The following is a 23,243-nucleotide window of genomic DNA, read 5'->3' as shown; positions in this document are numbered from 1 at the left end:
AATACTGAAAAATTGATAAGTCTATTGGATTTTGAATGAGATCTAAAATTCTACTTTCTCCATATGAAATCCAATGAGGTCGAAACCACTCTCAAACATCCCGAGTCATTTTACAGTAATGTTAAAAATTTAAGTAAAAGGATGAAAATGAAGATTAAGGAGAATGTCATTTTTACTTTAAGAATTTAACATTACCATGAATCGCATATCAATACTAGAGCCATAGGCTTGATCATTGGGTTGCCCCACTCAAAAATTATTTGTTTCTTTGAAAAAAATTGCATTTGGAATGTTACTGCAAAAAAAATTGCAAAACAAACTAAACGCTTCCGAAAAACCAGGGAGCATTTTTTTGCAAGGAGCGCGCTCCCGAAATAGCTCCCTCTTCAGGAGCAATTTCGGGAGCGCTCTCCCGACTAGCTCCCGAAGTGCTTCTAACCAGAGCGTGAATTCAGAGCGGGGGCGTGGGGGGGGGCCGCAACCCTGGTCTAAGCATCCCTGCAAAAATTAAGGCTTAGAGAACATCCGATGCTACCAGAAATCAACACTCCCTCTTAGCGAGGAATGTGCTCTAGCAATGTAACCTGCTGAAGCATCACTCTATTCTGTAACATCTCCTTCTGCATTGCTAATGTCTGACATCTTGTCCACCAACTACTGCGCAAATGTTGCATTTGTATTGTCGCTGACCGTCCCTGCAAAATTTGAGACTTAGAGCACATCCGATGCTACCAGAAATCAACACTCCCTCTTAGCGAGGAATGTGCTCTAGCAATGTAACCTGCTGAAGCATCACTCTGTTCTGTAACATCTCCTTCTGCATTGTTGATGTCTGACATCTTGTCCACTAACTACTGCGCAAATGTTGCATTTGTACTGTTGCTGACCTTGCACTGTCAACACATCATCCGTACTGCAACTCCCTCTTAATTTTGCATCCGTGTTGTTGCTAGCACTGCCACCGCCAACTGCATTTACACTGCAATCTTCTCCAATTGTTGTTTCTACTGCATTAGCAATGGAAAAGCATCCCAAATTATTGAACTGGTGTTCAGTATGATGCATCTCACTGCTGGAGTCTAATTGTTGCTAGTCTCTACGTTGACCCTCTGAAGCCTCTACGCTGCTACTCACCTCTGCTCTGTGCCATCTGCATTGCTGCCAACTCTGCTCTACGTTGCTCAGTCTCTGGTGCTACTAGCCACTGCAGCAGTCACTTCTACACTCTTCTACATCAACTGGCCCAGTCCATCTTGCTACCTCTGTTCTGGGCTCCCGTAGCAAGGAATTGATCCATGAGGTGGGCTCCTCAAGGATCCTGCCCATCTATAGCTCTTTCAAACTACAGCGCTAAATCAGCCCACCTCCCTCCTGGAGGTGTCTCAACTGTCATGGAAAACTCCTCCTCCTCGATCTTCACGGGTGCAGCCTTCGGATCATGCTTCTCATCTTTGTCCTTCTTCCTGAGAGGACACTGTGTTGTGTAGTGACCCATTTCACCACACCTGAAGCATTTAATCTTCGAAACGTCCTTCTTCCGCTTCTACTGCTCCTGCTGCCCCCTAGATGCAAGGGTTGCATTCTCATCCTCCTCCTTGGGCTTTGACCCACTATTGTTGCTTTCGTCAAGTTTCCACTTGACCAAGTCCCTTCTCAGTTCCTCTTGCTTAAGAGCTGCCCAAATTTCATCCCAGTTTAGCAAAGTCGCCCTGCCCAAGATGCTCTAGACAAAGACCTGCCACTCCTCTAAGACTGAGTGTACGGTCAGTCTAACCATCTCGGAACCCTGAGGTGTTGATCCCACAGCTACTAACTCATCTCAGGTCTCCTGAAGCTTCGTGAAGAACGGATCAATGCATTCCCCCTTCTGCATTTGCGTAGATTTCATCTTCTGCTCAAGGTACATCTTCCGCTACTCGAAAGATCCCTAATACAACGTAGACAATGCATCCCACATCTCCTTTACAGTCCCTCTGCTAGCGATGTGATAGACTACATGATCCTTCACCCCGTCTAGGATCATCCTCTTCGTCTTTGCCATATCTCCCTTGTACTTCTTGAGCGGATCTGGATCCGCAGGCTCAGCCACCACGTTGTCGACATAGACTTTGAGAAAATGCTCATCTAGAAGGCATGACATCCTTGCCTTCCAGATCACATAGTTGGATGCCCCATCCAACCTGTCCTGATCTCTCAGTCCACTGGCTGCCATCTCTACCAAATAGAAATGTTGAATAGCCTCCTCTCTCCTCTGCGTAGCACTGGACTGGCCTACGCACTCCCTTCTGGAGCTTGTAGATCTGCCCCTCTCTGCTGCTGCTCAGCTAGTAAGAATTCAGACTCCTTGGCTGGAAGTCCTCTGAGGAAGAATTCCCTCTACCGTGTCTCTCTCTTCCCTTTGGCCACTTTTTGCCCAGCAATTGCCTGTAGAAAACTTTGTCCCACCAGAGAAAAACTCCTCTTCGCTGGATCTGCTGCACTGCTCCCTCTGACGCTGGCAAACTTTGATCTGGAAGTCTTACCTCTTTGTCAACTCACTCAGAGAGAGACTTACCTCGGAAATCTTTTCCCTCTGGTCTGGACTATGCAATCCCTCTGGGGATTCAAATTGTGGCCTCTGCAGGAATTTCGAATTCCCTTCTTCCCTCAGCGCTAGGTCTTCCAGCTCTGCTCTTCTTGCTTCACCTGCACCTCTGATACCATGTGAAAATTCCTAAACCCGGAATCCCTACTACAGCAAACTGATGTTACTTCTCCTACTTGTTAATCCATACAAGTTATTTATTATGTTCTACGGTAAATATCGAAGTAAATACAACTGCAGCATTCACTATTTAAAATAATATGCCAAAACAAGAAACTGAACAGGAAAAAGATACAACACAAGTGACACAGTTGTTTTTGGACAAATGTCCCCAGAAAAACCCAATGCAGGAAAACCTGTGTAGCATCTCTAAGGATTTTATTATTATGTGTTAAGTTATGGTATGTTCTATGCTTATAACAGTTTACTTCTTTTTATTATATTCCACCGATTAGCAATCACATGTACATAAAGTAAAGTGAAGATAGAACATTAAACGATCGACAGAAAACAAGCCAAGACAAGAGACACAAGATGTGGCGGCTAGCCAGGGACAAACCCCACAATGTGTGGGGAAACCCTTTGATCAAATCTTCTTTTATCTTCAATAATTCAGCAGAGAGAAATAGTACAATAAATCTTATTCATATCAGCAGTAGCAAACCCTAGATGAGTAGCATCAGCATTAGCGGCTTCATTATCAAACTAGGGCAGACCATATCTCACAAACCGACAGTCGGATTGACTTCATTCCACCACCAAAAGTTTCGGCTTCCAGAGGAGGTTCAGATGAACCTACAGCGCAGTTCAGATGAGGAGATCTTCTAGGCCATGCAAGTCAATCTTTACTTCTGCAGTTGCAGCTTCAGTTTCAGCAGTTTCCGGCTTCAAACTAGGGCAGTCGATATCTTGCAAACCATTCGTCGGATTGACTTCATTCCACCACCAAAAGTTGCAGCTTTCAAATGAGGTTCAGATGAACCTACAACACAGTTCCAAAGAGGAGATCTTCTAGGCCACGCAAGTCAATCTTTACTTTTTTGCAATTGCAGCTTCAGTTTCAGTAGTTTCCGGCTTCAAACTAGGGCAGTCGATATCTTGCAAACCGTTCGTCGGATTGACTTCATTCCACCACAAAAAGTTGCGGCTTTCAAAGGAGGTTCAGATGAACCTACAACGCAGTTCTAAAGAGGAGATCTTCTAGGCCACGCAAGTCAATCTTTACTTTTGCAGTTGCAGCTTCAGTTTCAGCAGTTTCCGGCTTCAAACTAGGGCAGTCGATATCTTGCAAACCGTTCGTTGGATTGACTTCATTCCACCACCAAAAGTTGCGGATTTCAAAGGAGGTTCAGATGAACCTACAGCACAGTTCCAAAGAGGAGATCTTCTAGGCCACGCAAGTCAATCTTCACTTCTGCAGTTGCAGCTTCAAATTCAACAGCTTCCGGCTTCACGTGTGAGAGAGAGAGACCCATTTCAGCGCAGTAGAGAAGAGACTCATATCTGCGTAGTAGAGAGAGAGAGATGTGATGAGATGAGTGAGTCCAAATGATGAAAAGTCCTCTTATATTTATACACAACGTTGGTGGGTGAATAGATGCGACTGTTGGGCTTCTGAGCCTACATGAGTTGTAGGTCGACTTGATAACAATTCCATAATCAAAATAAATTCATATCTCCATGAATACTTATCGGAATTGGATGATCTTTATATCAATCCTACATCTCTCGACAAGAGGAATCTAATAAAAATATTATCAGCCATGAATAAGATGACCCACATGAAGTTTTGCCGTGGTTGCCAATTTTAACACTCCCTCTCAACCATGGAGAACTTCAATTGCAATCTGTCTATCGGTCGTTACTATTCATCCATCAAATGCACTGCCTTGTACAGCCTGACCCTTGCCCTGCTCTGCTCTATTTTGCCTGTTCTGCTTAGTCTTGTTCTGCCCTGCACTGATCTGTACTGTTTTGTTCTGTTCTGCTCTGCTCTTGCATTGTTCTGTTCTACTCTGCTTTTGTCCGAATTATGAAGAAGAAGAAATGATCGAGGATGTATCATACTGACTCAAAGTCAGTCTCAAAGTATGTACCGCCAGTCCCAGACCAGTCTCAACCAACCCAAAGTCAGCGTCATAGTGAGTACAACTCCAGTGGTCCCAGACCAATATCATCCTCCACTGACTCAAAGTCAGTCTCAGAGTATGTACCACTGATCCCAGACCAGTCTCAACCGACCCAAAGTCAGCGTCATAGTATGGTACAACTCCTACCACTAGTCCCAGACCAGTATCATTGATCCCAGATCAATGGAGGTCATCCTAGCGTAGGGAGTACGGTAGTTACAACGATGCGTCCATCGGTACTACTATGGTCCCTAACTTCATTTCCCTGCTCATTGATCAGATGAGAGGTACTTCCCATGAGTCCCAGACTGCATGGGTAGGATGCCTCGACAGGAGAACTAATCAATCCTGTCCTCACAGTAGAACACATCAATCCTGCTACAATTGCCATGGAGAACACATCAATCCAAGCCTCACAGGAGAACACATCAATCCTGCTACAACTGCCATGGAGAACACATCAATCCAGGCTGCCATGGAGAACACATCAATCCAGGCCTCACAGGAGAACTAATCATCCTGCTACATAGGAGAGCGAATAATCCTGTTCCACAAGAGAGTGAATCATCTTGTCCCACAAGAGAGCGAATCATCTTGTTCCAGTGTGCACCACCAGGGGAGGGTGAGTCACCCTGTGGTCATATGTTGCTCCAGTAGGAACCGTAAGCCCTCAGAGCTCCCAGAGCTCAATGTATGCAACATGCAGGACCCTTGTACAAGGGTTTCTTGCCGACTCCAAGTCGTTTGGGAAAATCACAGATTAGATCTTTCCTCGGGGCTTTGACAAGGTGTATCACCCTGTACATCATCTTAATGTGATGGAGATTCCTTGCTCATCGACTACCATATTCCAGATGATGTCTATCTGCTGGAGCAATTGACGAATACGAGATTCCTCAATAATCGAATCCCACCTCTGGTTGTTACAGAGAATCACAGTGGTATCCAATGTAAATCCAAACAGCTCACTGAAGAGCTTTCGCAACCAGACTGCCTCACACAAGGTTATGTTAGCAACAATATATCCTGCTTCGGCGGTGCTCAAAGCCACCGACTTCTACTTCCTGCTCATCCAGGATATCAAAGCAGATCCCAAGGTGAAACAATACCCGGAAGTGCTCTTACGGTCCACCACACTGCCTGCCCAATCAACATCAGTATATCCAACTAGTCTCACATCTCCGGCAGTGTATCTTAATCCATGAGAGATTGTGTCCTGAAGACATCTCAGAAGATTCCTGGCATCAATCCAGTGAGGCTCAACCAAATATGAGCTCACAATGCTAACTGCAAAACATATGTTCGGACGAAGGTTCACCAAGAACATCAATGCGAATGCGTTTGTGAAACTCAGAGGCATTTCCCAAGTCTGGTCCGACATCACTACCATATAACTTCTAAAAGTTAAGATCCTCGAGGTAGTCACAGGCTTGTAGTCCATCATACCGAATCTTTCCAATATATTTACCACGTATTTTCCTTGAGATAGGAAAATTTCCCTTGGCTTCTGCCACACTTCAAGTCCTTGGTTCATTTCAAATTCAGAGGCCATCTCCCTCTTACATTTGTGAATGAGAGGGTTTGCACCTGTTAGAAAGAGGTCATCCACATACAACACCAGTATGAGAGGCTTGTCATCTTTAACCTTAAAGTAAAGGTTAGGATCAGCTTCACTCTCAGCTTCATCAAGTAGCTATCGATCCTCTCATACCATGCTCGGGGTGCTTGCTTCAGCCCATAGAGAGCCTTCTTCAACCTGCATACATGAGATTTTCAATCATAAATCTCAAATCCTTCAGGTTGCTCCACATAGACCTCTTCTTTGATAGAACCATGCAAGAACGCGGTCTTAACATCCATCTGATGTAGGTTCCATCCTTGTGAAGTGGCAAGGGCTATGATCGAGCGGATGGTCGTATATCTGGCAACAGGTGCAAATATCACATCATAGTCTATACCTTCCTTCTGGGAGAAACCATGAGCAACAAAATGAGCCTTATACTTTTCCATACTTCCATCTGCTGCATGCTATATCTTGTAAATCCATTTGGAAGTAATAACTGTCTTGCCCTGGGGTTTGGGAACTACTTCCCAGACATCATTCTCCATAATAGACTCATATTCTATGGTCATAGCACCCTTCCATAGTTAATGCTTGACGACATCTGAGAATGATGAAGGCTCATTTTGTATGATTGTGTTCATGATGGTCAGGTATCCCTGCTACCTATTAGGTTTCTTACTTTCACGAAAGGTTCCTCGGGGTGCAACATGTCCTTCAGCATCATCAACTAGGCCCCTAAGCCATGAAGGCCTCTTCCTAGAAGAGGAAGTCTCATGTGGAGGAGGATCAATCGGATCCATGGGTTCTTCTACATCAGGCATTGATTCATCAGCCTTTTCTTTCGATTCCCTGCTGTCGGCTTCTTGAGAGCTCCTCAAAGTCAGAAGATTGTTCACCTTGCTGAGAGCCATATCTTCGTCAAAAGTGACATCATGAGTAATTACGACTTCCCTTTGACTGGCTACATAGATTCTATAGCCTTTAGTATTTTCACTATAGCCCAAGAAAATTCCCTTCTTTCCAGATGCACCCAATTTATTTCTTTTCTCTTTCGGCACATGAAAATATACAGGGCTTCCAAAAATTCTGAAATGAAAAACATCAGGTTTCTTACCAGTGAACTTTTCTTCAGGAGTCTTGGAACCCAATGCTTGATGAGGGCATCGAATTTTGTACATATACGACAGTGTTTGTAGTTTTAGCCCATAGAAACTTTGGAAGTCTTTAATCATGTAGCATGGCCCCGACAACTTCCACAATCATGCGGTTCTTCCTTCCCACCACACCATTCTGCTCAGGAGTATGTGGTGTAGTAGTCTCCCTCTTCATGCCAACCTCAGGTATGCCTGAGTGAACCAACTGGAATATATCGGAGGTCTTGCTTTGGCTTGAGGGGAATGGTCCCCTTTTGAGCTTTCCTTTGGCACATCCCGGACATACACCTTCTTTCTCTACTTGGAATTCGAGCATCCCTGTTACCGTCTGTCTTACATCGGGTAGAGCTTTGTAATGAAGGTGGGAAAACCTCCGATGCCAAAGATTGGACTAAAGAGTTGTGTCACAAGACATGACACCTAGCGGACTTCCATCGACCTGATATAATGAATCAACACTAAACCCAAGAGTAAAGGCATCTTTAACATTATATACATACCTTGCCATTGCTGAAGGTCACCTTGTAGCCTCTGTCTTCCATTGCCAAGATGGACACCATGTTCCTTTTGAGGTCAGGTGCATTTAATACATCCTGGACTTTCTAGCCTTCTTGAATGGTTGTCCTCTTCCTCGATCTCCAGCTCTCCTCTTACCTTTGCTGTTGAATTTGTCATTCCTTTGATTTGCCATCAGAGGGATTTTGATCATCGTCCCGGTGTGAGTCCTTTCTTCTCTTTGCATGAGAAGAAAAGGCAGCAGGAGGACCTTTAGGCATGGGCATTTCTTGCACTTCTTCCCTTGTTTCTTCTTGAATGCATCTAGCCATTAATTCCTTGAAACCAGGAATTACATTATAGTTTAGAAGAGTAGTTTTGAACACGTACCATTCGGATGGTAATCCTCCAAGAGTTGTGAGTGCCATTTCTCTGTCAGTAATAGTTTCCCCAATAGATAGGAGATCGTTCTTGATCTCGGTGATTCTTAAGAAGTATGCTTGCATACTTTCATCCTTACTCTTCTTGATTTACCTCAACTTATTTCTAAGAAACAAATCTTGATTTGCATCATTAACTTTAAATAAACTCACCAGTCTGTCGTAGATTTCCTTGGAGGTGTCTAGATCAGAGATGTAGGCCACCAAGCGCTTGTCGATAGAGTCCCGGATGATCTTCTTTGTTTTGACTTCTCCATTTTTCCATTTGTTCCAAGCAGCAGCAGATGCATTTGATGAAGGCTCAACAATATTGCCTCTTACAAGGTCCAGCACTCCTTGATCTTCAAGGGTTAGATTGATAGACATCTTCCATCCGTGATAGTCAGCTTTCTCACGGAGCTTGTCTTCGGCAAGAAAGAGTGTTGAGGACCCCATAGTTCTTTTAGGATAGCCTTGCCAATCTTCTCTTCAATGATTGCTCTTGCTCTTGCTCGGGCTTTGTCTTCACCTCAGCTCTGATACCATGTTAAGTTATGGTATGTTCTATGCTTATAACAGTTTACTTCTTTTTATTATATTCCACCGATTAGCAATCACATGTACATAAAGTAAAGTGCAGATAGAACATTAAACAATCGACAGAAAACAAGCCAAGACAAGAGACACAAGATGTGGCGGCTAGCCAGGGACAAACCCCACAATGTGTGGGGAAACCCTTTGATCAAATCTTCTTTTATCTTCAATAATTCAGCAGAGAGAAATAGTACAATAAATCTGATTCATATCAGCAATAGCAAACCCTAGATCAGTAGCATCAGCATTAGCGGCTTCATTATCAAACTAGGGCAGACCATATCTCACAAACCGACAGTCGGATTGACTTCATTCCACAACCAAAAGTTTCGGCTTCCAGAGGAGGTTCAGATGAACCTACAGCGCAGTTCAGATGAGGAGATCTTCTAGGCCACGCAAGTCAATCTTTACTTCTGCAGTTGCAGCTTCAGTTTCAGCAGTTTCCGGCTTCAAACTAGGGCAGTCGATATCTTGCAAACCGTTCGTCGGATTGACTTCATTCCACCACCAAAAGTTGCGGCTTTCAAAGGAGGTTCAGATGAACCTACAGCACAGTTCCAAAGAGGAGATCTTCTAGGCCACGCAAGTCAATCTTTACTTCTGCAGTTGCAGCTTCAGTTTCAGCAGTTTCCGGCTTCAAACTAGGGCAGTCGATATCTTGCAAACTGTTCATCGGATTGACTTCATTCCACCACCAAAAGTTGCGGCTTTCAAAGGAGGTTCAGATGAACCTACAGCGCAGTTCCAAAGAGGAGATCTTCTAGGCCACACAATTCAATCTTTACTTCTGCAGTTGCAGCTTCAGTTTCAGCAGTTTCCGGCTTCAAACTAGGGCAGTCGATATCTTGCAAACCGTTCGTCGGATTGACTTCATTCCACCACCAAAAGTTGCGAATTTCAAAGGAGGTTCAGATGAACCTACAGTGCAGTTCCAAAGAGGAGATCTTCTAGGCCATGCAAGTCAATCTTTACTTCTGCAGTTGTAGCTTCAAATTCAACAGCTTCCGGCTTCACATGTGTGAGAGAGAGAGACCCATTTCAGCGCAGTAGAGAAGAGACTCATATTTGCGTAGTAGAGAGAGAGAGATGTGATGAGATGAGTGAGTCCAAATGAGGAAAAGTCCTCTTATATTTATACACAACGTTGGTGGGTGAATAGATGCGACTGTTGGGCTTCTGAACCTACATGAGTTGTAGGTCAGCTTGATAATAATTCCATAATCAAAATAAATTCATATCTCCATGAATACTTATCGGAATTGGATGATCTTTATATCAATCCTACACCTCTCGACAGGAGGAATCTAATAAAAATATTATCAACCATGAATAAGATGACCCAGATGAAGTTTTGCCCTGGTTGCCAATTTTAACATTATGCAGTAGTAAATCTGAGTACAATTCATTGGAAGCCCAAATGGCTATCCAATATAAAGAGAAACTGGACAAAACAATTAGTGAGATGATCTCACCCTGTCACTGGAAGAATCTGACCCTGATCTTGCTGGAAGGAGGCTCTGCGTCCCTTCTGCATCAGCCTCTGTGCAGATCTGCGTCAACCCTACACAGTCTCAACGTCACCTTAGCTGGGGACTGCGCTACTCTTCCTATGAAACCTCTGCTGCCCAGAAACTTCGATTTCCAGCCTCCCAGTCTCACACCCCAACTCTCGGCTTCTGAAATCAATCTCCCCAGCAGGAATTCGATCTTCCTCTAGGCTCTGCGCTACCACTGCGTCAGCTCTGCGTGGGCCAGTGTCAGCCTCTCTTTGGACGTCGTTCTGCCCTCTCTGCCTTGTACTCTCCGGCCCAAGAAAACTTCCCTCTTCTGGATACTATCTCTGCCCCTCACTACAAAAGATCACTATCGAAAATATCTCCAGCAGTTGCTCTACTTCAAAAAATCAAACTTCTGATCTCTACTCTGTTTGTTCTCCAAGTGCCCCTCAAGCCTTCTCTTATAATCCTCTCGTTGATCAATCAACGGCCCAAATTATATTCTAATCAATGGCTAGGATCATATTAACTTAATCTCCACCTTCTTCTAGAAGTTACACCCACAGTTTAGATTAATACCCATTAATTATTTTAATTTCCTAAGTTTAGACTTAGGGTCCCATTAAAAATAATTAATTATTTTAATAAAACAGTCTCCAGGTGGAATTTCCAAAAGCGATTTCTGAGTATTGGAGAATACATGTGTTTAAGCCTCCCTGCAAAATTTGAGACATAGAGCACATCCGATGCTACCAGAAATCAACACAGCGTACGTTCAAAATAGAAGTCTTCATAAGAGTCTTGATAATACTACACCCGAGGAAGTATTCACAAGAAATAAGACGAGTGTGGTTCATTTCCACATATTTGGAAGTCCAGCATATGTCCATGTTTCGAAAGACAAGCGAAAGAAGTTGGACTCGACAAGCACAAGGGAATATTTGTTGGTTATAGTCTTTCCTCAAAAGCATATAGAATATACATTAAGGAAGAAATATACATTGAAGTAAGCAAGGATGTCATATTTGACGAGAATCAAGCTTACAAGAAATCAAAGGATATTCTTATTGATTCTAATGACGAAGAAGTTACCGTATTTAAAGAAGATGAAGTTCATTAGAACTCTACTGCAAATGATGAAGAAGAAGGACCAAGTAAGCCTATTCAATCGATGGTTGTCCCAACCACAAGGAAAAGGCCAAATTGGTTGAAAGCTACATTAGAAGATGTTGAAGGACATGAAGCTGCAAAAGGGTCCTCCAGGGAAAGTAAGAAACCGAAAAGGTATTCTGGTTATGTTGCATATATGACAAAGTTGATTGAAGCCGAACCATCTACATTCAAAGAAGTTGAGCATGAAGAGGTTTGGAAGAAAGCTATGCAGGAAGAATATCAATCCATCATGAAGAATGGGGTTTGGGAAATCGTTCCTAGACCTAGTGACAAATCGGTTGTCACATCGAAGTGGATCTATAAGATCAAACATGTTGTTGATGGAAGTATAGACAAGTACAAAGCAAGGTTCGTTGCAAGAGGTTTCTCTCAAAAGGAAGGCATTGACTATGAAGAAACATTTGCACCTACTGCTAGGTACACTACCATTAGATTGTTGGTTTCATTGACTGCTACAATGGGGTGGAATATCCATCAAATGGATGTTAAGACCGCATTTTTGAATGGGACCATTGATGAGGAAGTGTACATCGAACAACCTGAAGGATTTGAAGTGAATAGCAAGGACTCTCATGTTTGCAGACTCAAGAAGGCTCTATATGGCTTGAAGCAAGCACCAAGGGCATGGTATGCAAGAATGGATGCATATCTTCTCAGGATTGGGTTCATGAAGAGTATTGTTGATCTGAATCTATATATCAAGGTCGTGAATAATGAGCCAGACATTATTCTACTATATGTGGATGATCTATCACCGGTGTAGAGCGAAGAATTCAAGAATGCAAGAAGATGTTGGCAGTTGAATTTGAGATGAAGGATCTAGGACTAATGCATTACTACCCAGGTCTAGAAGTATGGCAAAGACCTAGGGAGATATGTTTAGTGTAAGGAAAAGTACATCATCAAGTTATTGCAAAAATTTGGGATGATGAACTCCAAGCCAATGGTTACTCCTATGATCACCAACCTCAATAATTTGAGGAGCTCCAATTCGAGTCTCGTGGATCCTACCTCATATCATCAGTGGGTGGGTTCCCTGATGTATCTGGTAAATACTAGGCCAGATATATGTTTTGTAGTAAACATTTTTAGTCAGTTTCAATTGGAGCCTCGTCATGATCACTGGATAGTTGCCAAACATATATTGAGGTATCTTCGTCACACTATACATCACTGCCTAAAGTACGATAGTAAGGAAGTCAAGCTAATTGGCTTCACAGACTCTAATAGGGGTGGTAGTGAGAATGATGGAAGGAGCACTACTGAAGGATGCTTTAGTTTGGGAGTTGTTATGATCTCATGGATGAGTAGGAAGCAAGATCTCGTTGCATTGAGTAGTGCCGAGGCAGAATATGTGGTTGCATGTGAAGTAGGAAAAGAGGTTGTTTGGTTAAGGAAGCTTCTGACAGATTTGTTCGAAAAGTCTCTGGGTCCTACTGTGATTAACTGTGATAATCAAAGTTGTATCAAGATGTCTGGAGATCCCGTGTTTCATTCAAGGACGAAACATATCAATAATAAGTTCCACTTTATTAGGAACTTGGTGCAGAATGGGATCGTGAAGTTAAAATATGTTCCGACAGACGAACAGGCTGCAGACATACTAACAAAAGCTCTTCCTACTAAGAAATTCGAATATCTAAGGAACTTGCTAGGTTTGGTAGATATTGGTGATTGTATTGATGATAAAGAAATGGAAGAGATTTGTTGAGGCTTTGCGAGCGAAGCATTGCCTGGGGAGACATCAGGCCGACACTTTGTGTTGTTGTCAAGAATCCCGGAATTGATAAGGTGGTGTTGTTTATTAAGCTCGGTTCTAGATACACACCTGTATGTTCGAGTTGGTGCTTAGCAAGTAAGCTTGATGATACCTAGAGGGGTTGAAAGCTTGAGTCCACCTTAGTCCCACATGGATAGATTACCCTGGTCAGAAATCTAGTCCATGGCATTGCGGTGCCTAAATTGTTGAGTGACTGGTTGGATAGATTGCCCGGGTCAAGAATCTAGTCCATGGCATTACGGTGCCTAAATTGTTGAGTGATTAGTTGGATAGATTGCCCTGGTCAGGAATCTAGTCCATGGCATTGCGGTGCCTAAAGGTTTTTCATGTTTTCATATAGTTTGAGATCTTCCATTGTATTTGTACATTATGAATACCTCCCTAGTTAAGAGGGAGTGTTGGAAAAAGTAACTATGTTCGGTCTTCAATAATGTACTTGAGTCATTATGTAATGTACTTGTCAAAAGAATAAAGAAAATATTTTTTATTATTGTAACAATGACTTATTAAAGCATGGGTTTCATGCTTGGGTCATCATTATATTAGTCAAAGTCCCCATTGTGGACTCCTAGGATTAATATTGAGTTTATAGAGTCATTGTACATTTGAAGAGACCCTTCTTGGGCTTTCAGATCATGTAAAAAGGTTTTGTATCAAGTCAAATATGAATTATGTGTCCTCCACATCATGTCGGCCTAAGGAAGATCAAGTCGGCCTAAGGACCCCCATTCGACCCACAAGAAGCCTATATATTGAAGGAGGTTGAAGTCATTTGAAAAACACTCTCTCAAGCAAGTTCGATATCTCAAGAAGAGTTGGTGAAGTGTGAAGTCTGTTGCTGGGAGGACAAAAGAAGTGTGAATTTGGGGGAGTCTCTAAAGAAGAGAAAAATTGAACTTTTGGTGCCTCTCTCTCTTTGTTTTGTGGTCGGGATTGGGAGATTGAAGTCTCCTAAGATTTCGTTGTTGTCATAAGCTACATGTTGTTGGAAGTTGTTGCCTAGTCAAAATTGTTGGAAGGGGTCGAAGATCTTGGAGGCTGACATGGTGTGGAGGGAAAGTCTAGTCTTGGTCTAGGGTAAAGCGTCTCAAAGAATACTATTGAAAGGAAGAAATAGTTTTGCCCTGGCATGTGCCTATATCTTGTTTTGTGATCTTCATGTATGTATAATTGCTTGATGAAAGATAAGATAATAAAGAAGTAAAAGAAGCCAACACACTCACAAGTAATTATCAAGAAAGGAGAATCAAACCCTAATATAATATCCTTGATTTTCCAACACATCCAAATACACGAAGATGGCTAATATCAGGCTTGACACCTGTGAATATTTCTTCGAGGGTCTTGTTTTCTAATGCTTGATGAGGCACCCTGTTTTGAACATATACAACAACAGATGTGGCTTCTGCCCAAAGGAATTTTGGCACCTTTTGATCATGGAGCATGCCACAGGCAACTTCAAATATAGACATGTTTTTCCTTTCAGTTAAACCATTATGTGTAGGAGTATATGGCACAATTGTTTCCTTCTTGATCCCTTCTTTCTTGCAAAATTCTATGAATTCGTTTGACATGTATTCCCCTCCATTGTCGGACCTGAATATTTTGATTCTCTTTCTTGTTTGATTTTCGATCAAGGCTTTGAATTCCTTGAACATTTCAAAGGCTTCATCCTTGTGCTTAAGGTAGTATATCCATGTCTTTCTTGAGAAGTCGTCAATAAAGGTGATGTAGTAGAGATGACCACCAATAGAATGTACAGACATCGGACCACATATATCGGAATGAATGAGATGGAGGATGTCATTTGTCTTGTTCTTACTACAGGGAAATGGTCCCCTTAATTTCCTTCCACTTGCACAACCTGGACAAACTCCATCATGATGATCTTGAACATCGAGAACACCTGAGACCAGTTTCTTCAATTTCGGAAGAGCATCATAATAAATGAGCCAGCCTGCGGTACCATAACTCACTCAGATTATTGGTGTTACGAACCAATGCTAGAAGTGGCCTTCCAATGACTCTATAGAGTCCTTCAAATCTCAATCCTAATGTGAATACATCTCTCATAGGTGAATCAGCAGGCCAAGTCAAAAATTTTCCTTTGATGAAGGCAACCCTCATCCCTTTATCTCTCAATGCGGATATAGATACCAAATTTTCCATTAATCCCAGTACATACATAACATCATGTAGCAGAACTGATTCCCCAGAATTCAGCTGAAATTTGACGGACCCAAAGCCTTTCACGAGATGAGTGGAGTTGTCTCCAAAAATAATCTTCAACTTAGTCTCCCTCTCTACTAGATTAGAGAGGACTTCTTTGTATCCAGAGAAATGATGAGTAGCCCCACTATCAACCAACCAACTATCCTATGAATCCATTGGAGAAGAACTAGTAAGGGCAGAAATAAGAATGTATACAGATTTATTTACAGCATTACTTTTATACCTAGGAGCCCTTGACTTCCTTTGAGGATCTTCTTCATGGTCACTTGAGGAGTCTCTTCTTCTTCTTTCATATCTTCGATTGCGGTTATTTCTTTGATTGTACTTTCTTCTTTTGTTATTGTTGTTGCTTCTGGTGTTGTAACGTGGCTTCTTTCTCTTCTCGAGATAGTCTCGAGCATAATGACCTTTCTTGTCGCAATTGTAGCATTCAATATGAGATAACAATCTGTCATTCCTTCCTTTTGAATTTTGAGAAGGAGGTTTCCTTGATGGACCTCCTTTTGCCTTCTTCCTTTATCATGAGTGATATATACAGTGGGCTCTCCCTCTTCATGCTTTTGAATCCTTCCTCTTGCTATCATCCTCGATTCTTCTTGAGTACGCTTCCCAACAATTTCATCAAATGACGAAAGGACATCACTATCGCTGATTGTAGTAATGAAGGTTTCCCAGATAGGAGGGAGACCTCAAGAGTCACAACTACTAATTCCCTATCAGACACATTTTCTCCAACTCTCTTCAATTGATCTCTAAGACGAGAGATCCTCATAATGTAGGTTTGAACAGCTTCTCCTTTGTTCATATTGGTTTCCTTGAGTTAATATTTCAAGGTGGTGATCTCATTCAAGTTGTTGATTTCATACATGTCGGTTATTTTGTCATACATATCTTTAGACTTTCTTAAATTCCCAACATATGCAAGTAAATGATCTTATAAACAATTCAGCTAAAGTTTGCTTTGCTTTGGACTCACCTTTCTTGTACTTGTTCTTGAGGGAAGCGGAAGCATTTTCTGGAGGCTTGGGCATCCTTCCTTGAATGTATTCAAGCACATCATTATTGTTAGCTATGATCTCCAACCTGACTTTCCATGCAGCAAAGTTTGATGCATCATCCTACTTTTCATGCTCCTTGAAGGTATAGGAAGACATCTTGACCTTGACTAGGCAATATTCTTTCTGATAATGAGGGCTTCAATGCTTGTCTTCTTTTGGGCTTGTCCTTCACCTCAGCTCTAATACCATGTTAATTTATTTTATTATTCTATGATGTATCAATTACTTAAGCCCAATTTACTTCTTCATTAACAATGCATACAATTAATAACAATGTAACCAATCATAAACAGTAAGTGAAGATAGAACAATATATGAAATGATAAAGAAGACAACAGCACAACCATAAGAGACAGTAGATTGGTCCAAGACCAAGGAAAAACCCCACATTAGGGAAACCCTTTCAAATCTTCTTCTTTAATAGATCATCATAAAATAAATTCAGCAAAGAGTACAATGAGCCCAATACATATATTTGCAGTGGAGATTTACAAAACAGATCTATATCACAGCAAAGAGAAACCCAAATCTACAAATCTATATAATAGCAAAGAGAAACCCAGATCTACCAGATCATTGAAGCCAACTGAAGCCAACTGCCAAACTCAAGGTCAAAACCCTGGATGCTCTCAGCAAAACTGACTACGTGTGTTTGAAAATCTCTGGACACTCTCTCGGACACTGTGTGAGGGTGTTTGTGACTGCTCGGATGCTCTCAGGAAGACTCTATGTGTGCGTTTGGGGTCAAACTCACCCAGATCTGCTCCAAACTCTTGGACGCTCCCTTCCAGTTACTGTGCGTGCATCTGAGACTGCCTAGAAACTCTCAGGACCACTTTGTGCGAGTATCCGGGACCGACACCTCCAAATATGCTTCTAAAACCCTGGACGCTCCCTTAGGCTTCTGTGCCAGCGTCTAGGGCTCTTTGGACGTTGTCTTGACCACTGTGTGCCAGCTTCTAGGGACTAAAATGCCCAGTCCTGTGCCAACGTCCAGGAATCAGAAAACCCTAGATCAAAGCGAGCTTCACCCCTGTGATTTCGAACCCTTGCGCAAACTCCTTCTGTCAGACCTATGCGAACCAAGACAAAAGAGAAGAATAGAAGATGGCTTGATCAAAATCGTGAAATGAGCTTGAGTTCGCTTCTATTTATAAGCTTTCCTGAGGGTCCACTTAGGGTTGAGGCCGACCTAACCAATTTCACATGTGCTTAGGGTCGACCCATTCCATAATACATGTATGAATAAAATAATTCAAAAATCAACTTTCGCTTGACCAAATAGGGTGATCTTTAGGTCGATTTTGGTCCTCTCGAAAAGAGGAATTTAATGCAAGCATCATCTCGGTCATCTAAGTTGTCCAAGGTAGAATTTGACCCTAGTTGCAAAAATTAACAATTCTACGGATGATTTTCCATAAGGATCAGTTTGAGTGGATGCTTGTGGATGAAATTCCAAGGTTAGCCTCGATAGACCTTTTTCTAGCATTGATTGTGGTAAAAACTCACTCAATAGGGCTGACATCATTCTTTCCAAACTCCTTTGTGTCATTAAAACCCTAATCCCTAACCAAGCTTCAAGTTGAAGCCTATTTGAGGGTTTTTCCTATTACTTTGTTGATTTTAATCATTAAGGAAACCATTTCTTTGACTTCTACATGCCTAGATACTCCTTTATCATTGTATAAATAAGCCCTAGCTTGTAATAGTCCTTAGCTAATCTAGAGTTAGAATACTTGCTCCTTTACAAAGAAAATTTGAGCTTACTTCAGCTTTAATGTATCTTTCCCTAGCCTATTCATATCACCTTAAGCCCTCTAATTAGAATACCCTTATAGGTGAATACAGGAAATAATCCCTTGTGGTGAAATTCCACTAAACATCAAGAGAAAGATTGTTGAGGTGGCAGTGTGTTAAATTTGGCAACTAGGGCCAAACATCACTTTGGACAGCTCTTGATGAGGCAGCTGATATTTTTCTTGGATTCCTCTTTCCGAGAGGTGTATGATTGATCTAAAGATCATCCCATTCCGACATGTACAAATGAAGCTATGAATTTATTTTGATCATCGACAAATTGTCAAGGTCGGCCAGCCATCAAATTAGCCTCCTCCAACCTTCAACGTTGCATATAAATACAAGGTGCCTCCTCCTCATTTTGGCATCTCATCTCATTCATCTTTCTCTCTCTCATCTTGATTGGGTACGAAGTTTTGGGCCTCTCTCTCTCCACACGTGCGAAAGGAAGACTGTCTTTTCTAGTTGCTACATTGCCCAGATTTGACCAAAATTTCAGGGGGCCGAAATTTCAGGAGGCTAACTTTGACTAGCTTTGACCCTGTTTGACTTCGGTTTTGTGAGGGAGACTTCTGTTTGGGCAAGCCGTTGTTCTTGGCACAAAAACCGAGGTAGTTTGACCCCTGCGTTGACCAGCGTTGACTGCCCTAATTTCGGTTGTTGCGTTGACTTTTGTTGACCAAATCTGACTGGTTATTTTTGGACTATTTTGGGCTGCATTATCTTGTTGTTGGAGGCCGAGTTGACCAAGGTTGACTGAGCTCTTTTGGAGGTCAATTTTAGCCCTGTTGACCAATGTTGACTTTCTGGTTAGGGCTTTCTGTTTCTGCTGTTTTGACTGATCAGTTTGGGCAAGTGAATATTGTAAATTGTAATCTCTCTTTTTGCTGAACTTTTGAAGAATTATAAGAAGAATTGATCAAGGGTTTCCCCACATTGGAATTTGTCCCTGGCTGGTGCCATATCTTGTGTCCTCTTGTGTTGGCTTGTCTTCTATTGTTATTGTTTATGTTCTATCTACATTTTACTATCATGTTGATGTGACTGCTATACTGGATATGATATTGAGCTAATAAAGAAAATTGAAGTAAAATTGCTCTAAGCATAGAACATACCATTGTTATCCTAAAATTAACATGGTATCAGAGCTGAGGTGAAGACAAAGCCCAAGCAAGAGTGAAGAGCAATCACTAAGAGGAGCAATCACTGATCAAGAACAAGTCTCAATGGCCTCCACATCCTACTTCAAGTCTGATGATAAGCTTCATGATAAGTTTGATTATCATGCATGGAAGATGTCTCTTGATTTGACTTTAGAAGAGCAAGATATCATGGATTATGTGCAAGGAAAGATTCTGGAACCTCCTTCAAATGCACCGGTTGCTGCTAAGACAAAGTACAAGAAGGGTGAAGTCAAAGCCAAGAAGACCATCAGGGATTCTATTCATAAGCACTTAGTTGCTTACATCTCTGATTTGAATACAGCAAAGGAGATATATGACAGGTTGGTTGGCATGTTCAAATATAGCATTGACTTTCTGGTTAGGGCTTTCTATTTCTGCTGTTTTGACTGATCAGTTTGGGCAAGTGAATATTGTAGATTGTACTCTCTCTCTTTGCTGAACTTTTAAATAATTATAAGAAGAAGTGATCAAGGGTATTCCCATATTGGGGTTTGTCCCTGGCTGGTGCCATATCTTGTGTCCTCTTGTGTTGGCTCGTCTTCTACTGTTATTGTTTACGTTCTATCTGCATTTTACTATCATGTTGATGTGATTGCTATACTAGATATGATATTGGGCTAATAAAGAAAAATGAAGATTGCCTCAAAGCATAGAACATACCATTGTTATCCTCAAATTAACACAGTGCAATTCTTCTTCATTGTTGCCAGAGCGTCTGGCCCTTGCCTTGTGAGTCCCCTCACAAGGCCTGCTAGATTTTGCAACAATGGTCACTTTTAGAGGTTGAGAACACTTCATCTATGGAGAAGCACTTGCAATTTAATATAGTGTTAAGAGAAAGAGATTGAATGCAAATTGTGTAGAGAACTTAGTTTATGTGTATTATCACTTGTGGTTCTTGTCCCATTAATGTCAGAAAGCAAAGATGAATAAAATGCATAAGATTTGGGACAATCACTCAAAGGAGAACAATTTGGAGGATGGAGCATTGGCTTTGGAGAATTTGGAGACTACTCTTTTTTATAATGATCATCATGTTGAGATGCTACACCCACCTATTGCCATGTTCAACCCAACTAAGTCTCCAACAATAAGAGCTTTAGGTCTTAGTACAACAAAATCTAGCACCTTAGTGCAAAGCCTCACTGGATGACCTGGAGAATGATCAACAATGGGAGTGTCATGACTTTCACCTTAGTAACCACTCCCTTAATTTTAGTGTATGATGGATGTCCAACAGAAGGGAGGCTTCCTAGAAGATCTTAAGGATCAAATGGCCTAGTCAAACCAAGTCATGAGCCCCCTATGGGTTTTATTTTAATTACCACAAATCTGGGAGATCAATCAATTTTGGCTTATAGTGGATTTTGGAAGAAATTTCCAAACTTGAGTTCAAAGGATCCTATGGCTCTTCTAGAGGCTTAGATATCAACCAATAAAGGCTCAAGGAAGGTCCCCAAGCACATACAATTAAAAAATTACACTCTGCTTGAGTAAAATAGCATGTGAAATCAAAAATTTCAGCGAAGGACTAGTTTATGACAGTAGCAAATTTAGCCCAACAACTATGATAATAAAGTGAAAAATGAGTGCTAAAAATAAGAATAAACGAGAGAATTAATTACAATACTTTTCTGCAGTGAAAAAGGCATATAACAGCAATTGAAAGTGCACTTAAGATGACACTTTTGTTTTTCCAATATATTCCAAACAATTTTCAACCATATGACATTAACAACCAAGTCAATAAACACTGGAAATATATGAATTTGTTGGATTGCTTGCTTTCTTCTTTTACCCGGAGTCAATTTTCACAAGTAACATTTTGGTCCTTAGCCCTTACTAAATCACACATTATTAGTACAAGTAACATATTGTTCCTCTTTAAATTATTTATCAGCAATTAACTATTGAAGAAACAAAACGGTGTATTTGAGGCAAGAAATGATATCGTTTTGGAGGAGACTAAACGGTCGCGGGATCAAACCTCGATGCGCAGCAAATTGCTCAAGAAATAAGCCAATCCAGCAATAGCCGCAAACATGGCACATTCAACGAGCCTCAACGTGCTCTGAAGTTCCCGAGCTTTGTCAGATAAATTTTCTTCGTCTTCCTCGCCATCGTCGAGAGGGCTGGCCAGGTAAGCCCCGGCCTCTGTGATGAATAGCCTCTTCTTAATCTTTGGGAAGCTATGGTAAGCAATGGGTTTAGAAACTGGAGTGTGCGCGCAGTAAATTTGTGAGCTTCCAACCGCATGGCTGCGAATTAAAGGAATGTCAATCTTCCTTTGCCACTGCAATTTATTTGTAGGAGGAAGGTTAAAATACCTTAATCTATAGGAATGGAAGGAGAAGACGGTCATGGACGCTGTGGAAATTTCCATGCTTTCTTCTTGAGCTTTGGCTTCTATTTGGGCTCACCTCTTAAGCAGAAAAATGAATTACCCACATTTAAAGGTGTCGTTATTTGAAGTCGTCACATCGGTATGACATCAAGGCAGGGAAAGTTTATATTATACTTATGTTTGATTAATAATTTTATTTGCAATTTTTCAGAGTTTATAGTTTGGATGGTTGGGTCGATTGTTTTTTAGCTTTTTTAATATCAGAAAGTAATATGTTGGATCTTTGTTCTTGCTAACTTAGAAGTATGTTGGATCTTGGTTTCTTGTTAAGTTACAAGTGATTAATATATCTAGTTTGTGAGTGGTTAAGATATTTTTGGATTATAGTGTCATTGTTTTTGTTAAATCAAAAATAATGGTTATATTTAGCTGGTAAACTGTTTGAATATATTTTTATGTTATAGTAGTATTGAGTAGGTCATTTTAATAAGTTATAATTCTCATGATTATAAAATATTTATAACAAATCACATATTATTTTAATGAGTTATTAATTCTCATGATTAAATAATAATAATAATAAATTTATTTGTGATTATTTATAAGTATGAAAGGTGAAATTTTTATTGGAAGAAAATAAATAATTAATAAATAATGGTTTAATTTTAGAATAAGTCAATATTGTCATAAATAAAATAAAATTTTGGTAAAAATTTTAAATACAGGGAAAATTTTATCATGATCCAAAATCATTACAGGTTAAACTAATCTAGATAAAATCATTTCATGTTAAACCAAGTTAGATCTATCTTAATTTCATATCTATATAGAGGGATCAAATCTAATATACAAACCCTTTTTTTGTGATGTTGGACCTAGCCTAGATCACTTTTATGAGTTACCAATTCCCATCATTATAAAATATCTATAACAAATCACACATTACTTTAATGAGTTATTTATTCCCATGAGTAAACAATAATAATAAGAAGTTTATTTGTAATTATTTATTAATGTGAAGGGTGAAATTCTTATTTAATTTTAGAATAAGTCAATATTGTCATAAATAAAATAAGAATTTAATATAAATTTAAAATATGGGGAAAATTTTATCATGATCCAAAATCATTACATGTTAAACTAGCTTAGATCTATCAAGTGTCGAGAGGGATCAAACCTCTCAAGGTGTAAACCTCTTTTGTTAGTGCAAAACTTGCGGAAATGTTTGCATCTCGAGAGA

General features: G+C 40.8%; 1 protein-coding gene across 4 annotated transcripts in view; it reads right to left on the bottom strand.

Moving 5' to 3' along the window:
* The window catches only part of LOC149138125 (uncharacterized), a 437,257-nt gene extending 415,140 nt beyond the window's left edge, over positions 1-22,117 (bottom strand). For 2 of the 4 annotated variants that reach the window (XM_089449303.1, XM_089449304.1), the window contains exon 1: positions 21,647-22,111. In XM_089449303.1, coding sequence (XP_089305429.1) covers positions 21,647-22,042 — 396 coding nt within the window. In that variant the 5' untranslated portion in view covers positions 22,043-22,111. Of the gene's footprint in view, positions 1-21,646 lie in introns of all 4 variants that reach the window. The other 2 variants (XM_089449305.1, XM_089449306.1) reach the window with 2 other exon arrangements.
* Between the last annotated feature and the right edge of the window lie 1,126 nt (positions 22,118-23,243).

This window comes from Pinus tabuliformis, chromosome X (assembly GCF_031772625.1).
Source record: "Pinus tabuliformis cultivar Carrire ecotype Pingquan chromosome X, CPIR1, whole genome shotgun sequence".
In the NCBI taxonomy this organism is placed as follows: Eukaryota; Viridiplantae; Streptophyta; class Pinopsida; order Pinales; family Pinaceae; genus Pinus; species Pinus tabuliformis.
The sequence above is the reverse complement of the archived record's forward strand: the minus strand, read 5'-3'. Positions and strand labels throughout refer to the sequence as shown.